Below are 25,321 nucleotides of genomic sequence, written 5' to 3'. Positions count from 1 at the left end.
TCCGAGAGCCAGATGCAGTCATCAAAAGAGCCACATCCGGCTCGCGAGCCATAGGTTCCCTACCCCTGTCCTAGGTGATATGCTTTACATTAGTGTATGCGATATTGTAATTTGTTCCGTAAGTAAGCTGTTACCCTCATGGCAGGACCTAGCAACTACCACATAACCGCGTAGATACAACAGAAAAACCTAGTATCTCAAGGGACCAATCAGAGCTTCTTTGTCAGTCGCCTTATTGTCTTTAATGAGACATTTGCACAAATGGGGGCCGACGGTGAACCTGATTATGTGATATTATGGCACGAGGGGATATTTGGAAGATTGGCCCAGGACGTTGCAAGCACCTTCATTAAATGTATTGTTCTTGATTCTTCCCCTTGCATACTCTTTTGGGCAGATAAAATAAAAACTGGACGCTGTACACAGCTCTTGCCCAATGTGCAAACGTAGAATGGGGCCCCACCCGAGATTGTTTTAAAATACCCGGAGAAAGGGCACACGTTCATGAGAGCAGATTCAATCCATGGCTCTATCGGCAAGAAAATGAAAGCTCAAGAAAACATCTAATGAAATTAAACAATGGATGACCGCTAAATTTTTGCAACTCAACGCCAAAAAAACGGAAATGCTGATTATCGGTCCTGCTAGACACCGACCTCTATTTAATAATACAACTCTAACATTTGACAACCAAACAATTAAACAAGGCGACACGGTAAATAATCTGGGTATTATCTTCGACCCAACTCTCTCCTTTGAGTCACACATTAAAAGCGTTACTAAAACGGCCTTCTTTCATCTCCGCAATATCGCTAAAATTCGCTCCATTCTGTCCACTAAAGACGCTGAGATCATTATCCATGCGTTTGTTACGTCTCGCCTCGACTACTGTAACGTATTATTTTCGGGTCTCCCCATGTCTAGCATTAAAAGATTACAGTTGGTACAAAATGCGGCTGCTAGACTTTTGACAAGAACAAGAAAGTTTGATCATATTACGCCTGTACTGGCTCACCTGCACTGGCTTCCTGTGCACTTAAGATGTGACTTTAAGGTTTTACTACTTACGTATAAAATACTACACGGTCTAGATCCATCCTATGTTGCCGATTGTATTGTACCATATGTCCCGGCAAGAAATCTGCGTTCAAAAGACTCCGGCTTATTAGTGATTCCCGAAGCCCAAAAAAAGTCTGCGGGCTATAGAGCGTTTTCATTTCGGGCTCCAGTACTCTGGAATGCCACCTCAGTAGAAGCATTTAAGTCTCACCTTAAAACTCATTTGTATACTCTAGCCTTTAAATAGACTCCCTTTTTAGACCAGTTGATCTGCCGTTCTTTTCTTTTTCTCCTATGTCCCACTGTCCCTTGTGGAGGGGGCCGGTCCGATCCGGTGGCCATGTACTGCTTGCCTGTGTATCGGTTGGGGACATCTCTGCGCTGCTGATCCGCCTCCGCTTGGGATGGTTTCCTGCTGGCTCCGCTGTGGACGGGACTCTCGCTGCTGTCTTGGATCCGCTTTGAACTGGACTCTCGCGACTGTGTTGGATCCATTATGGATTGAACTTTCACAGTATCATGTTAGACCCGCTCGACATCCATTGCTTTCGTCCTCTCCAAGGTTCTTAGTCATCATTGTCACCGACGTCCCACTGGGTGTGAGTTTTCCTTGCCCTTATGTGGGCCTACCGAGGATGTGGTAGTGGTTTGTGTTGTGGTTTGTGCAGCTCTTTGAGACACTAGTGATTTAGGGCTATATAAGTAAACATTGATTGATTGATGATATACGTTTGATGACTTTGTAGATCTTTGTAAGACAGCATCAAGATAGATTGGTTTTCCTTTGTTTTCGCAAAATCAGCCAGAAATGAGTTACTAGGTTTTGCCTTTGGACGGGAGAAATGTGGAGATGTAAAGAGCGAGTCATTGAATGGACTGGAAGACAACTCTAAAGACCAAGTCAGGAATGCTTTCACAATTTGCCGACTCAGCAAATGTTTGATTTTCAGCTGCTGGATCTTTACAACTACACGCAAAATCAACTTGGCTTTTCATTCCAACAACTCAAAATAATAATAATACACTCACAGTCACTTATAACAGTGATCGCCAACCCCCGGACCGCGGACCGGTACCAAATATGTTGTCTTTGCAGCATATTCAACTGAATATGGGTTGAAAAGGATTTGCAAATTATTTTATTCCGTTTATATTTACATCTAACACAATTTCCCAACTCATATGGAAACGGGGTTTATAAGAATAGGCTGGCAAAAATAACAAAACAGTGTTAAAAATGTTTAATGTCCATGTGTTAAATCTTAATAAATGAATTTAAATACTATTTAAAACCTAAAAATATGTAAAGGGGGGACGTGAAAAACATTCAATCCCAAGAAGGTGGAATGTCAGTAAACAATAAAAAAAAACAAAAAACTGTCCCACATGGTTCACATGGGACTGTTGGACCAAATAAATTATGAATATTTTTGCTTGGGGGAAAACTATCTTAATAAAAAAGCGTCCGTCTGTTTTTGTGTACACAGAAAATATTTTTGATCCACAATGACGCACGTAAAAGTTCACTATTCTGAGGAATAAAAGGCTTGATTGAACTTGGGATTTTCATGTGATTCTACACTGAAGGTATTCAAACTTTTTGATTCGGTTTAAAAAATTTGGCCTGGGGCCTGGCAATTTGATTGTCCATTTGTGCATGTGTGTGTCTATATACTGTATGTGTGTGTGTGTGTGTGTGTATATATGTGCGTATATATAAATATATATATATATATATATATATATATATTCTAGTTTCCTCAAAATAGCTACCCTTTGCTCTCATTACTGCTTTGCACACTCTTGGCATTCTCTCGATGAGCTTCAAGCACACCTGTGAAGTGAAAACCCTTTCAGGCGACTACCTCTTGAAGCTCATCGAGAGAATGCCAAGAGTGTGCAAAGCAGTAATCAGAGCAAAGGGTAGCTATTTTGAAGAAACTAGAATACAAAACATGTTTTGAGTGATTTCACCTTTTTTTTGTTAAGTACATAACTCCACTTGTGTCCATTCATAGTTGTGATGCCTTCAGTGACAATTTACAACAGGGGTCACCAACGCAGTGCCCGCGGGCACCAGGTAGCCCGTAAGGACCAGATTAGTAGCCTGCTGGCCTGTTCTAAAAATAGCTCAAATAGCAGCACTTACCAGTGAGCTGCCTCTATTTTTTAAATTTTATTTATTTACTAGCAAGCTGGTCTCGCTTTGCTTGACATTTTTAATTCTAAGAGGGACAAAACTCAAATAGAATTTGAAAATACAAGAAAATATTTTAAAGACTTGGTCTTCACTTGTTTAAATAAATTCATTTATTTTTTTACCTTGCTTCTTATAACTTTCAGAAATACAATTTTAGAGAAAAAATACAACTTTAAAAATGATTGTAGGATTTTTTAAACACATATACCTTTTTACCTTTTAAATTCCTTCCTCTTCTTCCCTGACAATTTAAATCAATGTTCAAGTAAATTTATTTGTTTTATTGTAAAGAATAATGAATACATTTTAATTCAATTCTTATATTTAGCTTCTGTTTTTTCGACAAAGAATATTTGTGAAATATTTCTTCAAACTTATTATGAATAAAATAAAATACAAATATTCTGGCAAATCTAGACAATCTTTAGTGTCAAATTTAAATGTTATCTCAAAGTATTTTGAATTTCTTTTAAAATTTTTGTTCTGGAAAATCTAGAATAAATAATGATTTGTCTTTGTTAGAAATATGGCTTGGTCTGATTTGTTATATAGTCTAACAAAGTGCAGATTGGATTTTAACCTATTTAAAACATGTCATCAAATTCTAAAATTAATTCCAATCAGGAAAAATGACTAATGATGTTCCATGAATTATTTTTTTTATTTTTTCAAAAAGATTCGAATTAGCTAAGTTTTCTCTTCTTTTTTTTCGGTTGAATTTTGAATATTAAAGAGTTGAAATTGAAGATAAACTATGTTTCAAAATTTAATTTTAATTTCCTGTCTTCTCCTCTTTCAAACCGTTCAATTAAGTGTTTTTTTCATAATTTATTCTCTACAAAAAACCTTCTGTAAAAGGAAAAAAAATGTACGATGGAATGACAGGAAGAAATACATATATATATATATATATATATATATATTAAAGGTAAATTGAGCAAATTGGCTATTTCTGGCATCAAACTGGTAGCCCTTTGCATTAATCAGTACCCAAGAAGTAGCTCTTGGTTTCAAAAAGGTTGGTGACCCCTGATCTACAATGTAAATAGTCATGAAAAAAAAAAGAAAACACATTGAATGAGAAGGTGTCTCCAAATTTTCGGCCTTTACTGTAAATATATATATATATATATATATATATATATATATATATATATATATATATATATATATATATATATATATATATATATATATATATATATATATATATATAAAACCTTATATAATATCATAAAACCTTGTAATAGTCCTGTCTTGTTGGGGGGACCTCTTCATTACACATTTGTATTGATATTTGCATGGATGAAATCTGTACCTTGCAGGCAATACGATGAGGGCAAAACTTTCCAAAACCCAGGGGAGGAGGTATTCGCCGTAGGAGTGTCACCACATCAAGGTGCTTAATGCGCCCCCTGGGAATAAACAAATGTACAAAAAAAAAATCAATCAATCAAATGAATCACAAAGCAGTCGATACGATTGCATTTTTTTTACAGTCGATGATGAAAAATACAAACGTGTACATCATTAATCTGTAATCAGTTTTTGTGTGTGGTGTAAACAAATGTAAGTGAGAAATATATTCATCAGAGTGGAAAATTGATTTTCCATTAAAGATAAAAAAGGTGTTGACTCTGGGACTTGTAGCTTTATCTGGTCTGGGAAATATTGGTATTGTGGAATGTTCTATCAAATAAAAAAATACACTGATTAAAAGAACATTTGGCAAAAAAAACAAAACAGTATTCACATGTGCACTAAGGGGGTCACATATTAACAAGGGACAGTGACCAAAGAACAGTCAAAACAAACTCTTTCATAGCTTATTTTTTTTAAATTACATTGTACGGAAATCATATGTAAGAAAACATATAACCAGCTGGTCAGTAAAAGCAAGAGTATTGGAAAACTGCTAAGGTTTTACTGTTTTTGATCGTCAGCCCCACAAAGCCCAGGTTATAACTTCATTCCTGATGCCCACTGAAGTGATGTCTTGTGAGGACGGTGAAGTCTTAAATGACCTCAAGAAAAAAAAATCTGGATAAAGACCTATATATATAGATATATAAATGTATATATATGTATGTATATATATATATATATATACACACACACACATATACATATATATATATACTGTATATATATACATACATATATACACACAAGCACACACACTGGTATTTATATATGAGTGTGTATATATATATTTATATTTATATATGTGTGTGTATATACATGAGTGTATTATACATCTATTAATATACGGGTATCATTTAATATATATGTGTATATATATGTGTAATATATGTGTATATATTTTATACATACATTTGTGTGTGTATATATGTATATAATATATATGCACATATGTATGTATATATGTATACTGTATGTATGTAGATGTATATATATACACATTACACACACACATATATATATGTGTATATATATATATATATATATATATATATATATATATATATATATAAATATATATATATATATATATGAGACGTAAACATGAAACACATGTTCTAATATATATATATATATATATACATATAAATATATATATATATATATGCGAGTGTAGCTGAGATAGGCGCCAGCGCCCCCGAAAGGGAATAAGCGGTAGAAATGGATGGATGGATGGATGGATATATATATATATATATATATATATATATATATATATATATATATATATATATATATATATATATATATATATATATATATATTAGAACATGTGTTGCATGTTCACGTCGCATGTGTCAGGTCAACCGTGGTAAATGGGGCAGTATGAATCCTCTTCCTACAGTATGCATACACACCCAAACACACTTATATATGTATGTATGTATATATATATATATACACATGTATGTACTGTATATGTATGTGTATATGTACAGTATATGTATATATGTATATGTATGTATGTATGTATATATATATATATATACATATATATATATATATACATATATACATACATTATAAATGTATGTATATATGTACTGTATATGTATGTGTATATATGTACAGTTATATGTACAGTTATAAATATATATGGATATGTATTAGGGCTGCGAATCTTTGGGTGTCCCACGATTCGATTCAATATCGATTCTTGGGATCGCGATTCGATTACAAAACGATTTTTTCGATTCAACAACGATATTTTTCCGATTCAAAATGATTCTGTATTCATTCAATACATAGGATTTCAGCAGGATCTACCCCAGTCTGCTGACATGCTAGCAGAGTAGAAGATTTAAAAAAAAAAAGCTTTTATAATTGTAAAGGACAATGTTTTATCAACTGATTGCAATAATGTAAATTTGTTTTGACTATTAAATGAACCAAAAATATGACTTATTTTATCTTTTTGAAAACATTGGACACAGTGTGTTTGTTGTCAAGCTTATGAGATGCGATGCAAGTGTAAGCCACTGTGACACTATTGTTATTTTATTTTGATTTTTATATAAATGTCTAATGATAATGTCAATGAGGGATTTTTAATCACTTCTATGCTGAAATTATAAATAATATTGATACTGTTGTTGATAATATTCATTTTTGTTTCACTACTTTTGGCTTGTTCTGTGTCGTGTTTGTGTCTCCTCTCAATTGCTCTGTTTATTGCAGTTCTGAGTGTTGCTGGGTCAGGTTTGGTTTTGGAATTGGATTGCATTGTTATGGTATTGCTATGTAGTAATTTGTTGGATTGATAACAAAAAAAAATGAGAATCGACGTGAGAATCGAGATTCGTTTTCGAATCGTTTTTTTCCCCCACACCCTTAATATGTATGTATATTTATTTATATATTTTTGGTTGTTTTTGTGTCCGACTGCGTCAAACACTAGATCAGGGGTCACCAATGCGGTGCCCGCGGGCACCAAGTGGCCCGTAAGGACCAGATGAGTCGCCCGCTGGCCTGTTCTAAAAATAGCTGAAATAGCAGCACTTACCAGTGAGCTGCCTCTATTATTTAAATCTTATTTATTTACTAGCAAGCTTGGATTTTCAAAAAGAATTTGAAAATCCAAGAAAATATTTTAAAGACTTGGTCTTCACTTGTTTTAAGGAATTCATTTATTTTTTTTACTTTGCTTCTTATAACTTTCAGAAAGACAATTTTAGAGAAAAAAATACAACCTTAAAAATTATTTTAGGATTTTTAAACACATTTTTAAACCTTTTTACCTTTTAAATTCCTTCCTCTTCTTTCCTGACAATTTAAATAGACGTTCAAGTATTTATTTTTTTATTGTAAAGATTAATAAATGCATTTTAATTTAATTCTTAATTTTAGCATCTGTTATTTCGACGAAGAATATTTGTGAAATATTTCTTCAAATTTATAATGATTAAAATTCCCAATAGATATTCTGGCAAATCTAGAAAATCTGTAGAATCAAATTTAAATCTTATTTCCAAGTCTTTTAAATTTATTTTAACATTTTTGTTCTGGAAAATCTAGAAGAAATAATGATTCGTCTTTGTTAGAAATATAGCTTGGTCCAATTTGTTATATATTCTAACAAAGTGCAGATTGGATTTTAACCTATTTAAAATATGTCATCAAAATTCTAAAAATTAATCTTAATCAGGAAAATTGACTAATGATTGATTTTTTTTTTTTTTTTTTTCCAAGATGGCGCTGCTGTAGTGGCTGCTGTAGGCAGGAGCTCTGTGCTCTTGTGTCATCCTTTTGTGTTTCCCTCTTGTTTTCATGTCTTATTATATTTTTTTGCCTTTTGGTCCGGGACCCTTTGGGACTGTGTGACAAGGGGTGTCATTTTCGTGACCTCTGTGGTGCTTTTTTTGTGGACTTCTGGATCTGCCTCCCGGGAGCCTTTTGGCCATGGAGACCAGCTGCTGGGTCTCTGCCACACCGGAGTCGCTTTGGAGGGACTGGAGGAGATGCGGCTGAGGGGACAGGGCTGCGGAGCTGGCACTGAGCGCTGGGACGGAGAGGCTTCGCGGTGTCTTGGCTGGGTGAGCAGGTGTCGGACACCTCAGTCTCCTTGGACGTATCATCGCTCATCCATGCGGACTGGACACTGGCCGAGAGTGGAGTCGGCTGTCTTGGTTGCTTTGTTGGGTCTGCTCCTGTCTCTGGCCATGCTCCCTCCTCCCCAGCGGACGATGGCGTGGAACACCGCAGAGGCCACCACAGTGGATATGTTTCTTTTACTTTTTATTCATAGCTGTATGTAGAAGTGTCTGGTTGTATCTGCTGCTTTAATGTCTTTAATGTCCTATGTGTTCTTTGATGTTTGATGTTTCCCTCTTACACACATGGAAGAGGGATGTGTACTATGGCTATGAGTTGTTGTTTTAATCCCTTGGCCTCAGTCTGCACCCCCTCTCCAGGGCCCAGGCTAAGACCGATTTTTTAATTTTATTTTAATCTTCTATTTTGTTCTCCCCCCCTTGTTTACCTGTATCTCATCTTTTTTTGTAAGGGGCGCTGGAAGCCGGCAGACCCGTCAGCGATCCTGTTCTGTCTCCCTTTAATGTTTGTCTGATCTTGAATGGGATTGTGCTGAAAATTGTAATTTTCCTGAAGGAACTCTCCTGACGGAATAAATAAAGTACTATCTAATCTAATCTAATCTAATCTAATGATGTTCCTTAAATTCTTTTTTCAATTTTTCAAAATGATTCAAATTAGCTAGTTTTTCTAGTCATTTTTTTCAGTTGAATTTTGAATTTTAAAGAGTCGAAATTAAAGGTAAACTATGTCTCAAATTTCTATTTGAAATTTTTTCGTGTTTTCTCCTCTTTTAAACCGTTCAATTAGGTGTTATTTTCATCATTTATTCTCTACAAAAAACCTTCCGTAAAAGGAAAAAAAAATGTACGACGGAATGACAGACAGAAATACCCATTTCTTTATATATATGTATATTTATTTATTAAAGGTAAATTGAGCAAATTGGCTATTTCTGGCAGTTTATTTAAGTGTGTATCAAACTGGTAGCCCTTCGCATTAATCAGTACCCAAGAAGTAGCTCTTGGTTTCAAAAAGGTTGGTGACCCCTGCTCTAAATATATCCAAACATTTAATAAAGTCAAACACAATCACTTCTCTTTTGTAAAGCAAATCCGTACAGCAGATACAGCAACAGTATGATTTGTTTGAGCGGCTAAACAGGACATATTTTTGTATTTATTTTTTTCCGCTTGTAACGTTTTAAAGCTGTAGTCTGCTTTAATAAGAGACATCGCCGTACTGTTTAATCAACATTAGATCTAAATGATAATGTCTACACCAAAGACCAGCATTGTAGAACAAACAGCAATGTCGCTGAGCGGGATTTGATTTGTCGGTTAACCTACAATATTGTCAACCGCTTGCTGCGCCTTGTGCCTGAGCAAAGATCAGCAGACTCTCAGCAGGGACAAATCAGGTCACATTCCTCACAAATACGTACGTGGCTTCAGGGTCGTATTCTGCCCAGATTTTCTTGAACTCATCCAAGTGCTGGGGGCCAAGGATGGACCAATCCCGTGTCAAATAGTCAAAGTTGTCCATGATAACAGCCACAAACAAGTTGATGATCTGTTGGTGATCGGAGAAATATAGCCGTTAAAGTCATTTAGGCCATAGTTAGGTTGTCTGAATAATATTTGCAGTGTTCTGTGTGTGTTACTTATATTGCCTAAAACAGGGGTGTCCAAACTTTTTCCACAGAGGGCCGCACACAGAAAAAATTCAAGCATAACAAAATATATGGATTTTTTAATTTTATTTTAACCTTTAGGGCTGCCGGGGACCTTAAAGGGTCTCAGTCATTAAAATGTTAAAAAAATATATATATTATTTTTTATTTAACGCTTACAGTAAATCTCTATATCAAGGTGAGGTTGATATACAGTTAAAAAAAAGGTTTTCTGTCAGAGACAACTTTGTTTTTTATAGTAAAACTGAAATATCCAGTATTTAGTAATTAAATCCCTCAAAGATCAATAATGCAGGACACCATTGATTTTAATTATTTAACATTTTTGAGTAATCACAGTGAAAAGTTAAATAAAATTCTACTAAATATATTTGAGATCCGAAAGGTCCCCCACTCAAGAAGTGATACACTTTTATTAGTTTTTTTTTTAATTTTAACACTTAAATTATGAAATCTACTTCAGATATATCTACTATTTTGTTTGTTTTATGCTCTTTTGTCAAATAAAACGTTGATGTTTTTATAGGGCAACCACACAATACATGCACTATTTTTTTTACGCATAAAACATTTTAAAGTGACATTTTTTAAGTAATAATTCATTATGACGGATTATTTTTTTTTTTTTTTAACAATGGCAAAAAAAATAAATAAAAATAAACAAAGACACAAGGAAAAAAATGGCAACTTTGATTATTTAATATTTTTGACTAATCCCAGTGAAAAGTTAAATAAAATACTACTAAATATATTTGAGATTCGAAAGGTCCCCCACTCAAAAAGTGATACACTTTTATTATTTTTTTTTACTTTTAACACTTAAATAATGAGATCTACTTCAGATATATCTGTCCATTTTACGTTTGAACTATTATTTTGTTTGTTTTGTGCTCTTTTGTCAAATAAAACTTTGATGTTTTTATAGGGCAACCACACAATATATGCAATATTTTTTTTACACATAAAACATTTTAAAGTGACATTTTTTAAGTAATAATTCATTAAGACAGATTTTTTTTCTGAGCAATGGCAAAAAAAAGAAAGAAAAGGAAACAAAGACACAAGGAAAAAAATGGCAGCTTTGATTATTTAATATTTTTGAGTAATCCCAGTGAAAAGTTAGATAAAATTCTACTAAATATATTTGAGATCTAAAAGGTCCCCCACTCAAAAAGTGATACACTTTTATTAGTTGTTGTTTTTTAAACCTTTAACACTTAAATAATGAGATCTACTTCAGATTTATCTGTCGATTTTGGTTTGAACTATTATTTTGTTTGTTTTATGCTCTTTTGTCAAATAAAACTTTGATGTTTTTATAGGGCAACCACATATGCAGTATATTTTTTTACACATAAAATATTTTAAAGTGAAGTGAATTATATTTTATATAGCGCTTTTCTCTAGTGACTCAAAGCGCTTTACATAGTGAAACCCAATATTTAAGTTACATTTAAACCAGTGTGGGTGGCACTGGGAGCAGGTGGGTAAAGTGTCTTGCCCAAGGACACAACGGCAGTGACTAGGATGGCGGAAGCGGGAATCGAATCTGCAACCTTCAAGTTGCTGGCACGGCCACTCTACCAACCGAGCTATGGCCCAAGTGACATTTTTAAGCAATAATTCATTATGACTGATTTTTTTTTTTTTCTGAGCAATGGCAAAAAAGAAAAATAAACAAAGACACAAGGAAAATTAAAGCTGCAAGCAGCGTTGGTCGGGTCCGCCGTTGGCCGCCGCCGTGTCCCGAGTCCCGATCTTAGTCAGACCAACATAGAGGTCTTTGTTTCATGTCTCTACGACATTCCTAACAGAAGTTACAAGCAGTTTTGTCTGGAAAAAGGTGACGGCTTTTTACAAAACTTTTATTTTGAAGGGGTAATTGCCAACTTCCTGTTGATTTTAACTGAAAGATGCCACCTATCAAAATGTAGGTCTAAGTGAGACCTACACAGAGGTTTTTGTTTCATGTCTGTCCGACGTTCCTACCAGAAGTTACAAGCAGTTTTATCCGTTTCCTCTTCCTAGGAGCAGTTTTTCTGTGTTTTTTTCAAAAATTGCAATAGAGCGCAATTTTGAGGTTTAAGGTTTGGTTTTTTCACTAGATCGCAATTTCTGCCAGTCCTGATGTGTGTGCCAAGTTTGGTGAGTTTTGAAGCATTTTAAGGGGGTCAAATTAAAGCTCAAAGAGGCAAAAATAGCGTTTTTTGCGAAAATGTTGCTTTGAATGAGTTTTAGCCAAATTTCTGTTGATTTTGGGTATAGACCTTTTTAATTGGAAATGTAGGTCTTAGTCAGACCTACACAGAGGTTTTCGTTTCATGTCTCTACGACATTCCTAACGGAAGTTACAAGCAGTCTCTTTTTTGTCTCTTCCTAGGGGGCGCTAGCTTGCAATTTTAATTTTTGGGGTTTGGTTGCTTAATAAGTTGGTCTGCCGCTCCATACCGATGTGTGTGTCAATTTTGGTGAATTTTGAAGCATGTTAAGGGGGTCAAATTAGGGTGCGAAGGTGCGAGTGCGCCTTGGGTTGCTGTCCCCGAGCCCCAGGGCTTAAGACGCCTTCGTCCCACTATTTAATGCATTGTGAAAGTAATGCAGTTGTTGTATTGAAGTGAAAATATCTAGCTTCCTGTTGATTTTTGCCAAAGTATGTCAATTATTCAAATGTAGGTCTAAGTCAGACCTACATAGTGGTTTTTGTTTCATGTCTCTCTGACATTCCTACCGGAAGTTACAAGCAGTTTTGTCTTTGTTTTCTTCCTAGGAGCAGTTTGTCTGTGTTGTATTCCTAGGGGGCGCTAGAGCACAATTTTGAGTTTTGGAGTTTGGTTTTTTCATCAGCTCGCAATTGTTGCCAGTCCTGATGTGTGTGCCAAGTTTGGTGAGTTTTGAAGCATTTTAAGGGGGTCAAATTACAGCTCAAATAGGCAAAAATGACATTTTTTAGGAAAATTTGCGCAGGGGTTCTTTGAACGCGCGTAAAATCAAAACCGGAAAACTTATCACAATTTTGTCCGACCACTTTTTTTAAAAGGGTTCAATCTCTCTTCTGTGCGAGTTTGAAGCCGAAACGACAAACGCACTGGGAGGAGTTTCGATTTGAAAAAGGTGACGGGTTTTCACGAAAACTTTTATTTTGAAGGGGTAATTGCCAACTTCCTGTCGATTTTTTCTGCTAGCTGTCAATTATTAAAATGTAGGTCTAAGTAAGACCTACATAGAAGTTTTTGTTTCATGTCTTTCCGACATTCCTACCGGAAGTTACAAGCAGTTTTGTCTGTGTTTTCTTCCTAGAAGCAGTTTTTTCTGTGTTTCATTCAAAAAATTATGTAGAGCGCAATTTTGAGTTTTATACATTTTTTTTTTCATTAAATCACAATTTCTGCCAGTCCTGATGTGTCTGCCAAGTTTGGTGAGTTTTGAAGCATTTTAAGGGGGGCAAATTACAGCTCAAAGAGGCAAAAATTGCATTTTTTGTGAAAATTTGGCTTTGAATGGGTTTTTGAAATTTTTTTGTTGATTTTGGCCCCAGAAGATACAATTATGGAATTTAGGTCTAAGTCAGACCTACACAGAGGTTTTTGTTTCATGTCTCTACGACATTCCTAACGGAAGTTACAAGCAGTCTGTTTTTTTTTTTTCCTAGGGGGCGCTAGAGTGCATTTTTGATTTTTGGGGTTTGGTTGCTTAATACGTTGTGGTGTCACGGTAGACCGACGTGTGTGTCAACTTTGGTGAGTTTTGAAGCATATTAAGGGGGTGAAATTGGGGCGCATAGGTGCGGAATAATAAAGAATAATAAAACGCTACAGATTCAATAGGGTCCTTGCCATGGCAAAGGACAGAGTCCTTTGCTGGCAGTGCGGACCCTAAAAATGGCAGCTTTGATTATTTAATATTTTTTGAGTAATCCCAGTGAAAAGTTAAATAAAATTCTACTAAATATATTTGAGATCCAAAAAGTGATACACTTTAATTAGGTTTTTTTTTACTTTTAACACTTAAATTATGAGATCTACTTCAGATATATCTGTCGATTTTTGTTTGAACCATTATTTTGTTTGTTTTTATAGGGCAACCACACAATATATGCAATATTTTTGCACTTAAAACATTTTAAAGTGACTTTTTTTAAGTAATAATTCATTACGACATGGATTTCTTTTTTTTTTTGAGCAATGGCAAAAAAAAAAAGCAAAAATAAACAAAGACACAAGAAAAAAAATGTCAGCTTTGTGTCAACATTGCAACTTTTTCTCATTAGAGTTCACCTCATTCCACTTTTTTTTTATGTTTTTAAATTTTTGCAATACTATCCATTTTGCAATTTTTGCAGAATGTGTGGTGGGCCGGTAAATAATTAACAGCGGGCCGCAAATGGCCCCCGAGGCGCACTTTGGACACCCCTGTGCTGTACTGACCCAAATAAAACATGTTTTTTTCACACCTAAAAACAGTCTGAAAAATGCTATCCATATAATTTTGGGTAATACAATACAAAACCCAAAACCAGCGGCACACTATGTACATCGTAAATAAAAAAAGAATACAATGATTTTTCTTTTCTTTTTTTTTTTTAGAAACTGTGAATGTTGTGTCGTGTCGTGAATAAAAGAGGAAAAGAACCATCCGGATTGTTAGAGGCCTAAAGTTCAAAAGCCAGCATCTGTGATGGTATGGGGGTGTATTAGTGCCCAAAGGCATGGGTAACTTACACATCTGTGAAGGCACCATTAATGCTGAATGGTACATACAGGTTTTGGAGCAACATATATCATATATCTTTTTCATGGACGCCCCTGCTTATTTCAGAAAGATAATGGCAAGCCACATTCTGCACGGGTTACAAAACCGTGGCTTTGTAGTAAAATAATGCGTGTACTAGACTGGCCTGTCTAGTACTATTGAATGTGTGGCGCATTGTTGAACAACTTAAGATGTAAATCAAAGAAGAATTGGAAAGATTTCCAACTGAAAAGCTTCAAAAATTGGTCTACTCAGTTTCCAAACGTTTACAGAGTGTTGTTACAAGGAAAAGCCATGTAACACGGTGGAAAAAAGGCCCCTGTGACAACTTTAAAGGCCTACTGAAACCCACTACTACCGACCACGCAGTCTGATAGTTTATATATCAATGATGAAATATTAACATTGCAACACATGCCAATACGGCCTTTTTAGTTTACTAAATTGCAATTTTAAATTTCCCGCGAGGTATCTTGTTGAAAACGTCGCGGAATGATGACGCTAATCTTGACACGTTTGTGACGTTATTGGTTGGAGCGGAAATTTCAGCCCAGCACCACTCACGGCTAAAAGTCGTATCTTTTCATCGCATAATTACACAGTATTTTAAACATCTGTGTTGCTGAATCTTTTGCCATTTGTTCAATTAGTAATGGAACCACAAAGAAGAATGCTGTTGGTGGAAAGCGGTGGATTGCAGCTGTCTTTAGCAACCGAAACACAGCCGGTGTTTCTTTGTTTGTTGTGAAGCTTTAACACAGAGCGGTCAGGCGGACATGTTTCTCTACATCAACCAGCAAGTTTTTGGATGGGAAAATTGTGATATTAAGTCGGCTCATACCGGAGAATTGAGTGGAATATGCGACCTCCTCCTGCAGCTTAAAAAGGCAGCTGTGATCTCGGCTCCTCGGCTTTTCACAGAGACACTGGCGTTCACCGCAGCTATCCGACTTTCAGGTAAGACTTGATAATCTCACTAAAACACTATTAACACAATAAGCAGATAATGGATTTTCCAGAATTCCATCCATCCATTTTCTACCGCTTATTCCCTTTCGGGGTCGCGGGGGGCGCTGGCGCCTATCTCAGCTACAATCGGGCGGAAGGCAGGGTACACCCTGGACAAGTCGCCACCTCATCGCAGGGCCAACACAGATAGACAGACAACATTCACACTCACATTCACACACTAGGGTCAATTTAGTGTTGCCAATCAACCTATCCCCAGGTGCATGTCTTTGGAAGTGGGAGGAAGCCGGAGTACCCGGAGGGAACCCACGCATACACGGGGAGAACATGCAAACTCCACACAGAAAGATCCCGAGCCTGGATTTGAACCCAGGACTGCAGTTATCCTAGTAAATGTGTCCCTCATAATTTACTTTTTACTTTTTTTTTAAATGGATCTCAACTTTGTACACTCCTGCTGGAATTTTAATTTTCCTGAAGGAACTGTCCAGAAGGAATCAATAAAGTACTATCTATCTATCTATCTATCTATCTATCTATCTATCTATCTATCTATCTATCTATCTATCTATCTATCTAATTACATCTGAAACGCTTCCACTGTCACCGTTTGGAGCCGTCGAGTTTTCTTTTTATCTTTTCAATATTTTTTTTAGTGCTACACTCTAACTTTCCTCATCGAGGAATCTTTCATCCTCGTTCAAATTAATGGGGAAATTGTCGCTTTCTCGGTCCGAATAGTTTTTGCTGCTGGAGGCTATGATTGTAAACAATGTGAGGACGTGAGGAGCCAGGGGCACCGAAAAGGGGGGGTAAAGGAGACGGATTCTAGGGGCCCATGATGGAGGGGGGCCCAGAGAGGCTCCTAATGATGATGAAATTATATGAAATTGTGTGTTGGGGGCCCTGTAAAGATTATTTTCATGGGGCCCAAAATCCCTAGCGGAGCCCCTGTGAGGAGCCCTACAACTCGTGACGTCACGCGCACATCGTCTGCTACTTCCGGTAAAGGCAAAGCTTTTTTATTAGCGACCAAAAGTTGGGAACTTTATCGTCGATGTTTCTCTACTACATCCTTTCAACAAAAATTTGGCAATATCGCGAAATGATCAAGTATGACACATAGAATGGACCTGCTGTCCCCGTTTAAATAAGAAAATCTCATTTCAGTAGGCCTTTAAATTCTAAGTTAATGATTATTTGCAAAATATAAAAGACTTTTCTCAGGTCAAACATTAAATATCTTGTCTTTGCAGCGAATTCAATTGAATATAAGTCGAAAAGGATTTGCAAATCATTGTATTCTGTTTTTATTTACCATTTACACAACGTGCCAACTTCACCGGTTTTGGGTTTTGTGTTCATACATGCAAACCAGTGCGCACATCCATGGAACCCCTGCACTGTATATGTTTGTAATTTCTCCATGCCTTTAGACGTAAATACGGAGAGGCGCACAATGGTGAAAATTAAAATTTGAATTCAAAGTTATTCGTCAAATCTTTGCAGTAAAAATGGCAGAATATAAAAATAACCAACATACCGTATTTCCTTGAATTGCCGCAGGACATTTAGTATGCGCCTGCCTTGAATTACTGCCGGGTCAAACTCGCTTCCCAAAATAATTAGCGCATGCTTAGTATTACCCGCGGGTCAAACTCGTGACGTCACGAGTGACACTTCCCCTGTCATCATTTTCAAAATGGAGGCGGCTGATTTCAATACCGGTAATTTGAAATCGCATAAAGGGAAAGAGATTAAGAGGTATTCAGTAGGATTTAAGGTCCAAGCTTACATCACACTCAAATTTTTACTGCATACCTTTGGTAAGTGCCGGAATGAGGAGAGGTTTTAAAATAATTAGCGCATGATTACTTTTACCGCATGCCTTTGGTAAGCGCAGGAGTGAGTAGAAGCATTTAAGTCTCACCTTAAAACTCATTTGTATACTCTAGCCTTTAAATAGACCTCCTTTTTAGACCAGTTGATCTGCCGCTTCTTTTCTTTTTCTCCTATATCCCCCCCTCCCTTGTGGAGGGGGTCCGGTCCGATGACCATGGATGAAGTACTGGCTATCCAGAGTCGAGACCCAGGATGGACCGCTCGCCTGTGTATCGGTTGGGGACATCTCTACGCTGCTGATCCGCCTCCGCTTGGGATGGTTTCCTGTGGACGGGACTCTCGCTGCTGTCTTGGATCCGCTTTGAACTGAACTCTCGCGGCTGTGTTGGAGCCACTATGGATTGAACTTTCACAGTATCATGTTAGACCCGCTGGACATCCATTGCTTTCGGTCCCCTAGAGGGTGGGGTTGCCCACATTTGAGGTCCTCTCCAAAGTTTCTCATAGTCAGCATTGTCACTGGTGTCCCACTGGGTGTGAATTCTCCCTGCCCACTGGGTGTGAGTTTTCCTTGCCCTTATGTGGGTTCTTCCGAGGATGTCGTAGTCGTAATGGTTTGTACAGTCCTTTGAGACATTTGTGATTTAGGGCTATATAAATACACATTGATCGATTGATGGTTTTGAATTAATTGGCGCCCTGGTGGCAATTCAAGGAAATACAGTATTCAACATGGCTGACAAAGTAGGACGTGTACCGAATTCGGCACTTTTACAGGTACCGACTAGATACTGTTGATACGACTGTGTATCGATCCATGTGAAATCAAACTACCGTATTTCGATAACTTTGAGTCTTTGCATACTAAACACTGGCTCAAACACTTGGCAAGAAAACAAGCACTCAAGCAGCACTTAGAGCAGACTAAATCAAACTTCCGTTAGGTAATGTCGCAATTTTCCAATCCAACTAAACAAGTATGCCTGACAAAAAAACCCCCCCAAAAAACCCCTCATGCGTGAGGTAATTTCTTCCCCCCTACGAAAACCTTCCCCCCCATTTACTTCCAGGGTCATGATTAATACAGACGTTTTGTTAACGCTATATTATAAAAATATAACGCTATATTATAAAAATACAGACGTTTTGTTAACGCTATATTATAAAAACAAATAAAAAACAATTTACTAACACAAGCTATGGGATGACGCATTTACTTCCGGGGTAACGTTTCATCTTATGTCATCCCATAGCTTGTGTTTGCAAATTGTTTTTTAATTTTTTTTATAATATAGCGTTAACAAAACGTCTGTATTTTTATAATATAGCGTTATATTTTTTATAATATAGCGTTAACAAATTGTCTGTATTTTTATAATATAGCGTTATATTTTTATAATATAGCGTTAACAAAACGTCTGTATTTTTATAATATAGCGTTATATTTTTATAATATAGCGTTAACAAAACGTCTGTATTTTTATAATATAGCGTTATATTTTTACAATACAGCATTAACAAAACGTCTGTATTTTTATAATATAGCGTTATATTTTTATAATATAGCGTTAACAAAATGTCTGTATTTTTATAATATGGCGTTATATTTTTATAATATAGCGTTAACAAAACGTCTGTATTAATCATGACCCCGGAAGTAAATGGGGGGGGGGAAGGTTTTTTAGGGAGAAGAAATTTGGCGTGACAGCTCCACTTTTCCAAAATGCGGTAGCTTGATGCTAATTACACTGGCTTCTCTGTATACAGTGCATGCTACTGGCTAGCATTAGCGACTTTACATGGCGATTTCAACACCTCCAAATGCGCTAATGAATACGACAACTAAGATTTGTGTTACAATCAAACAGCAGGTGTGTAATAGGTACAATACTTACAGTACAAACACTTTGTAAGGTGCAACAAAAGACAAAACTGCCACAATCAATTTAAGACCATTTTCTGCGACCCGGACAGGGACAAGCGGTAGGAAATGGATGGGTGGATTTCTGGCCAGGCAACACACATTAGCCCATACACCACTGCCATCTTACGTCTTAGTATTGCAACTGCATGCAAAGTCTTAATAATCAGCTCATTGTTGAATGTTAAATTAAATTTTAAATTTTATTAAATTATTAAATACAATATGTTAAACAATTAATATTTACTAACAAATAAACACACAAAAGTATTGAAAATGTGTAAGTATAATAGAGGGGTTGTCTTGTATTTAGGTCAGTATGGTAATTAAGGCTAAGGGTCTAGACCAGGGGTCGGGAACCTTTTTGGCTGAGAGAGCCATGAAAGCCAAATATTTCAAAATGTATTTCCGTGAGAGCCATATCATATTTTTTAACACTCGATACAACTAAAGGGTGCATTTTTAAGTAAGACCAACATTTTTAGAGTATAAAAAGTCTATTATTCTTTTTCACAACATTGTTATTCTGAAGCTAACCAATAATAAATAAAATGTCATGTCTGTCGATCATGTTTTTGTTTGGCCATGTGCTGTTTGTCTTTTGGACTCTTTAGGTTCCTGTTTTTTTCCACTCCCTTGTCTGGTTTCCTTGGTTACTCATTTTGTCCACCTGTCTCTGGTGGACAAAATTCCTGCTCACCCGCTTCCCGAGCACTAATCAGAGGCAGTATTTAAGCTTGTCTTTGCCAGTCAGTCGCCCTGGCGTCAATGTGATATTTTCTTGCTCTGTGCTGACTTGTTTCATGCCTTGCCATAGTTTCGTGCTTCAGGCCATGCCAAGTAAGTTTTGTTTGAATTATGTTCATAGTCTGTTTATGCGTTAGCTTTCTTCCTTAGCCCAAGTTGTGCCTCCGCTGTGAGCGATTTTTGTTTGTATCTTTTTTTAGTTTAAATTAAGTCATGTTATTATTGTGACATAAAATACTTCTTACCATTAATGCGACTTCTTGAACAGGTGCGGTAGGAAACGGATGGATGGATTTAAATGCATGAGAATGTTTTATATTTTGAACGTTATTTTTAGCACTGTAAATTCCAGCGGAATTATTCATAATTATCGTGTTAAGCAATGTCAGCTAAGATTTATCTGAGAGCCAGATGCAGTCATCAAAAGAGCCACATCTAGCTCCAGAGCCATAGGTTCCCTACCCCTGGTCTAGACTTAAGACTTAGACAAATTTTATTGATCCACAAGGGAAATTGTTCCGCACAGTGGCTCAGTTATAAAGATTGGAAAGGGTAAGGATGGAAAGAAGAATGTAGATATTAAGTAGACTAAATGTGTACCATAGTAGCAATATAAAATGTAACAGATATGTAATATATTATGTTATCTTGCCAGTATATTAGTTATTAATTAGTCTAGCCATCATTTAAGCAAAATAAACTTAGCTTAGTGAGAGTTAAATGTATTTGTACAGTATATTAACAAATAAAAATAGAAATAAAAATGTGAAGTGAATTATATTTATATAGCGCTTTTCTCAAGTGACTCAAAGCGCTTTACATAGTGAAACCCAATATCTAAGTTACATTTAAACCAGTGTGGGTGGCACTGGGAGCAGGTGGGTAAAGTGTCTTTCCCAAGGACACAACGGCAGTAACTAGGATGGCACAAGCGGGAATCGAACCTGCAACCCTCAAGTTGCTGGCACGGCCACTCTACCAACCGAGCTATGCCGCCCCAAAAATAATACCCAAATACAGTTATCCCAATATTGTTAAAAAAAACTCAGTTGGCATCACCATTATGTGAGTGAGAATCTTTATAAAGCTGTAGATCAAATTAATATATTGTATACTAGTTCTTACCAGAAAAGCACAGAGCATGTAGAAACTGATGAAGTAAATGACAGCAAAGTTGGATCCACAGGTGAACTCCTCTCCAGGAAGATAATCCGACTTGGGGTCACATTTCTTTCCATACATACTTGCCAGCATCACTTCATGCCACGCTTCCCCTGTTGCACATCTGCAAACAACAGTAAACATGAACAGTCACCGGAAATTACGTTAGACATTTAAGGACACCTGATAGCAACCGGGTACAGGTGTGTCCCGGTTGCCAATCAATAACTCAGTGGACAAAGAGGGGAAGTGAGACCTTAAATATAAGAGTACTTAAACACCACAAAAACAGGAAAATAACACAACAGTAACACAAGTGTAGCATTGTAGTTTGTCTTAGGTTTCGGGCTATATTTATCCAAGCGTGGGACCATCACTAGACATCTCCAAAGGCTGGGCGTTAGTGTCTGCACGAAAGGTTACAAGGGTAATGAGGAGGGAAATAATACTGTTTTCTAGGAAAACATTCCTGTTGGATTAATGGTAAATAAGTTATCTAATTGTATTCACATATAATTGTTTGCTAATGCATTGTGTAGACAAGCTGAAGAGAAATGAAACTTTGCGTTAGATTGAAATTAGGTTGACCTACCAACTTCAAAGAGGAATTGACAGAGGGCACAGAGCAAGGCAGGACGTTACTGTATCTTCTGTATTTGCATGTGTTAAGTTCAGGCATATGATTTGACCACAATGAAAACATTTCCGGGGGTCTGGGGGTTTTTCACCAATGTAACATGCTAAAATTAACAAAGACAGCACCATTTGAAGAAAATATTTTAGTGTTTAAAGACATGAAAACATCATTAATAGACAGAGGTGGGTAGAGTAGCCAGAAATTGTACTCAAGTAAAAGTAAGGAGTAGTCACCCAAATATTTACTTGAGTAAAAGTAAAAAGTATGTTGTGAAAAAACTACTCAAGTACTGAGTAATTGATGTGTAACCTGATTACGGCAACAAATAATGCACAAAAACATAAAAATAGCAATGAGCAAATTCAGAGCCAGGAATATCTCTTAAGCAACTAAAACAATATTATATATTAAATAATAATACATTAAAATAAAAAAAAATTAAGGCAAATTGAGCCACAATAACTTAACAGCACCATAGGCTCAGTAAGCATTTATTGATTTGATTGATTGATTGAAACTTGTATTAGTAGATTGCACAGTACAGTACATATTCCGTACAATTGACCACTAAATGGTAACACCCCAATAAGTTTTTCAACATTAATCAATTACTTAATAAATGACCAAGTCGAGGTGATCTACCTCATATATACATACACGCATATCAGATATATATATATATATATATATATATATATATATATATATATATATATATATATATATTATTTTGCAGTTTTTGTTCACATGTTTAAGGTGTTTTAATGAATATACATGCATGTTTAACATATAGATTCTTATCTTTAATGAAGGCAGCAATATAAGTTGGTGTATTACCTGATTTTGATGACTTGCATTGATTGGAATCAGACAGTATAGTGCCGATAACGTCCCGGTTTTCAAATGGAGGAGAAAAAAAGTTCCTCCTTCCTGTTTTAAAACATTATGAAAGTCGTTGGTTTTTGGCATCTTATTTTTCCAGCTTCCATATCCGTTTTTATACACTTTACAAGAAATACATTGGCGGCAAACTCCGTAGCTTGCTAGCTTGTTTGCGCTGGCTTTCGAAGACTCTTATTTTGTTAGCGCAGGCGCGATGGAGCGGCACTTTTATTGTGAAGACAGGAACTGTGCGATCAGTCTTTAGGCTTTTGACGGGAAGTACGGTTGAAATAAAAAGTGTCTTTTTTACTTTACACTTTTGATTGATTGATTGAAACTTTTATTAGTAGATTGCACAGTACAGTACATATTCCGTACAATTGACCACTAAATGGTAACACCCCAATAAGTTTTTTGACTTGTTTAAGTCGGGTCATGTGACCGCCTGGCTCTGTTTGATTGGTCCAACGTCACCAGTGACTGCATGTGATTGGTGAAACGCAGGCATGCGTGGATCCTACTTTGAAGCTCTGTCATTAACCAAAACAAACATTAATAGATCGATTTAAAAAAATTAGCGAGTAGCGAGCTAAATGTAGATAAATGGAACAGAGTAAAAGTAGCGTTTCTTCTCTATAAATATACTCATGTAAAAGTAAAAGTATGTTGCAAAAAAACTACTCGTAGAAGTACAATTAATCCCAAAAGTTACTCAAGTAAATGTAACGGAGTAAATGTAGCGCGTTACTACCCACCTCTGTGTATATGTATATATATATATATATATATATATATATATATATATATATATATATATATATATATATACACACCTTTATATATACAGTATATAATTTATATTTATTTATTTTGCCGTTTTTGTTCACATGTCTAAGGTGTTTTAACGAATATACACGCATGTTTAACCTATAGATTCTTATCTTTAATGAAGACAACAATATAAGTTGGTGTATTACCTGATTCTGATGACTTGCATTGATTGGAATCAGACAGTATAGTGCTGATAACGTCCCGGTTTTCAAATGGAGGAGAAAAAAAGTTCCTCCTTCCTGTCTAATACATCATGAAAGTCGTTGGTTTTTGGCATCTTATTTGTCCAGCTTCAATATTCGTTTTTATACACTTTACAAGAAATACATTGGCGGCAAACTCCGTAGCTTGCTAGTTTGTTTGCGCTGGCCTTCGGAGACTCTTATTTTGTTAGCGCAGGTGCGATGGAGCGGCGCTTTTATTGTGAAGACAGGAACTGTGCGATCAGTCTTTAGGCTTTTGACGGGAAGTACGGTTGAAATAAAAAGTGTCTTTTTTTTCTTTTACACTTTTGATTGATTGGTTGATTGATTGAAACTTTTATTAGTAGATTGCACAGTACAATACATATTCCGTACAATTGACCACTAAATGGTAACACCCCAATAAGTTTTTCCACGTGTGACGGTCACGTGACCACCTGGCTCTGTTTGATTGGTCCAACGTCACCAGTGACTGCATTTGATTGGTGAAACGCAGCCATGCGTAGATCCTACTTTGAATGCGTGTCTGACAAAATCAGAACAAACAAAGCGTGCATTAAAAGATCGATTAAAAAAAAAAGTAGCGAGTAGCGACCTGATTGCAGATAAATGGAGCGGAGTAGAAGTAGCGTTTCTTCTCTATAAATATACTCAAGTAAAAGTAAAAGTATGTTGCATAAAAACTACTCTTAGAAGTATAATTTATCCCAAAAGTTACTCAAGTAGATGTAACGGAGTAAATGTAGCGCGTTACTACCCACCTCTGTTAATAGAACATACATACCCCAATTATCCTAATGAATCACTGTAACAGTATTTAGTCACTAATATTTACATCTCGTGTTCATTTCACATCCACAGGTGTCACATTGATCAGTGTTATTATCTACAGTTTATTTACAGTATTACCACATTACTTCAGTTCACTTCACACATTTACTTGCTCGGAGAGCCCCAACATGAGTTTTCCTTGCAAATTTCAAGTGTGAAAATATTTACCTTCAAGATTGTTACACCACTGACAATATTGTTTCAAGAGACTATATAAGCAGCCGAGTGTGAAGCGGCCGGAATGAGAATCAGCACCTCCAAGTCCGAGTCCATGGTTCTCGCCCGGAAAAGGGTGGAATGCCATCTCCGGGTTGGGGAGGAATCCCTGCCCCAAGTGGAGGAGTTCAAGTACCTAGGAGTCTTGTTCACGAGTGAGGGAAGAGTGGATCGTGAGATCGACAGGCGGATCGGTGCGGCGTCTTCAGTAATGCGGACGTTGTACCGATCCGTTGTGGTGAATAAGGAGCTGAGCCGGAAGGCAAAGCTCTCAATTTACCGGTCGATCTACGTTCCCATCCTCACCTATGGTCATGAGCTTTGGGTCATGACCGAAAGGATAAGATCACGGGTACAAGCGGCCGAA

The 25,321-nt window shown here is 36.4% G+C and overlaps 1 protein-coding gene across 1 annotated transcript in view; it reads right to left on the bottom strand.

Annotated features, from left to right (window-relative positions):
* The window catches only part of LOC133569972 (dihydropyridine-sensitive L-type skeletal muscle calcium channel subunit alpha-1-like), a 162,475-nt gene that overhangs the window by 23,669 nt on the left and 113,485 nt on the right, over positions 1 to 25,321 (bottom strand). The window contains exons 34-36 of the mRNA XM_061922548.1: positions 21,319 to 21,478; positions 9,717 to 9,844; positions 4,578 to 4,674 (exon numbers count right to left, since the gene is read on the bottom strand). Of these exons, the coding sequence (XP_061778532.1) occupies positions 4,578 to 4,674; positions 9,717 to 9,844; positions 21,319 to 21,478 (385 nt within the window). The remainder of the gene's footprint in view (positions 1 to 4,577; positions 4,675 to 9,716; positions 9,845 to 21,318; positions 21,479 to 25,321) is intronic.

This window comes from Nerophis ophidion, linkage group LG16 (assembly GCF_033978795.1).
Source record: "Nerophis ophidion isolate RoL-2023_Sa linkage group LG16, RoL_Noph_v1.0, whole genome shotgun sequence".
NCBI classification, from domain to species: Eukaryota; Metazoa; Chordata; class Actinopteri; order Syngnathiformes; family Syngnathidae; genus Nerophis; species Nerophis ophidion.
This window is presented reverse-complemented; position numbering and strand designations above follow the sequence as displayed.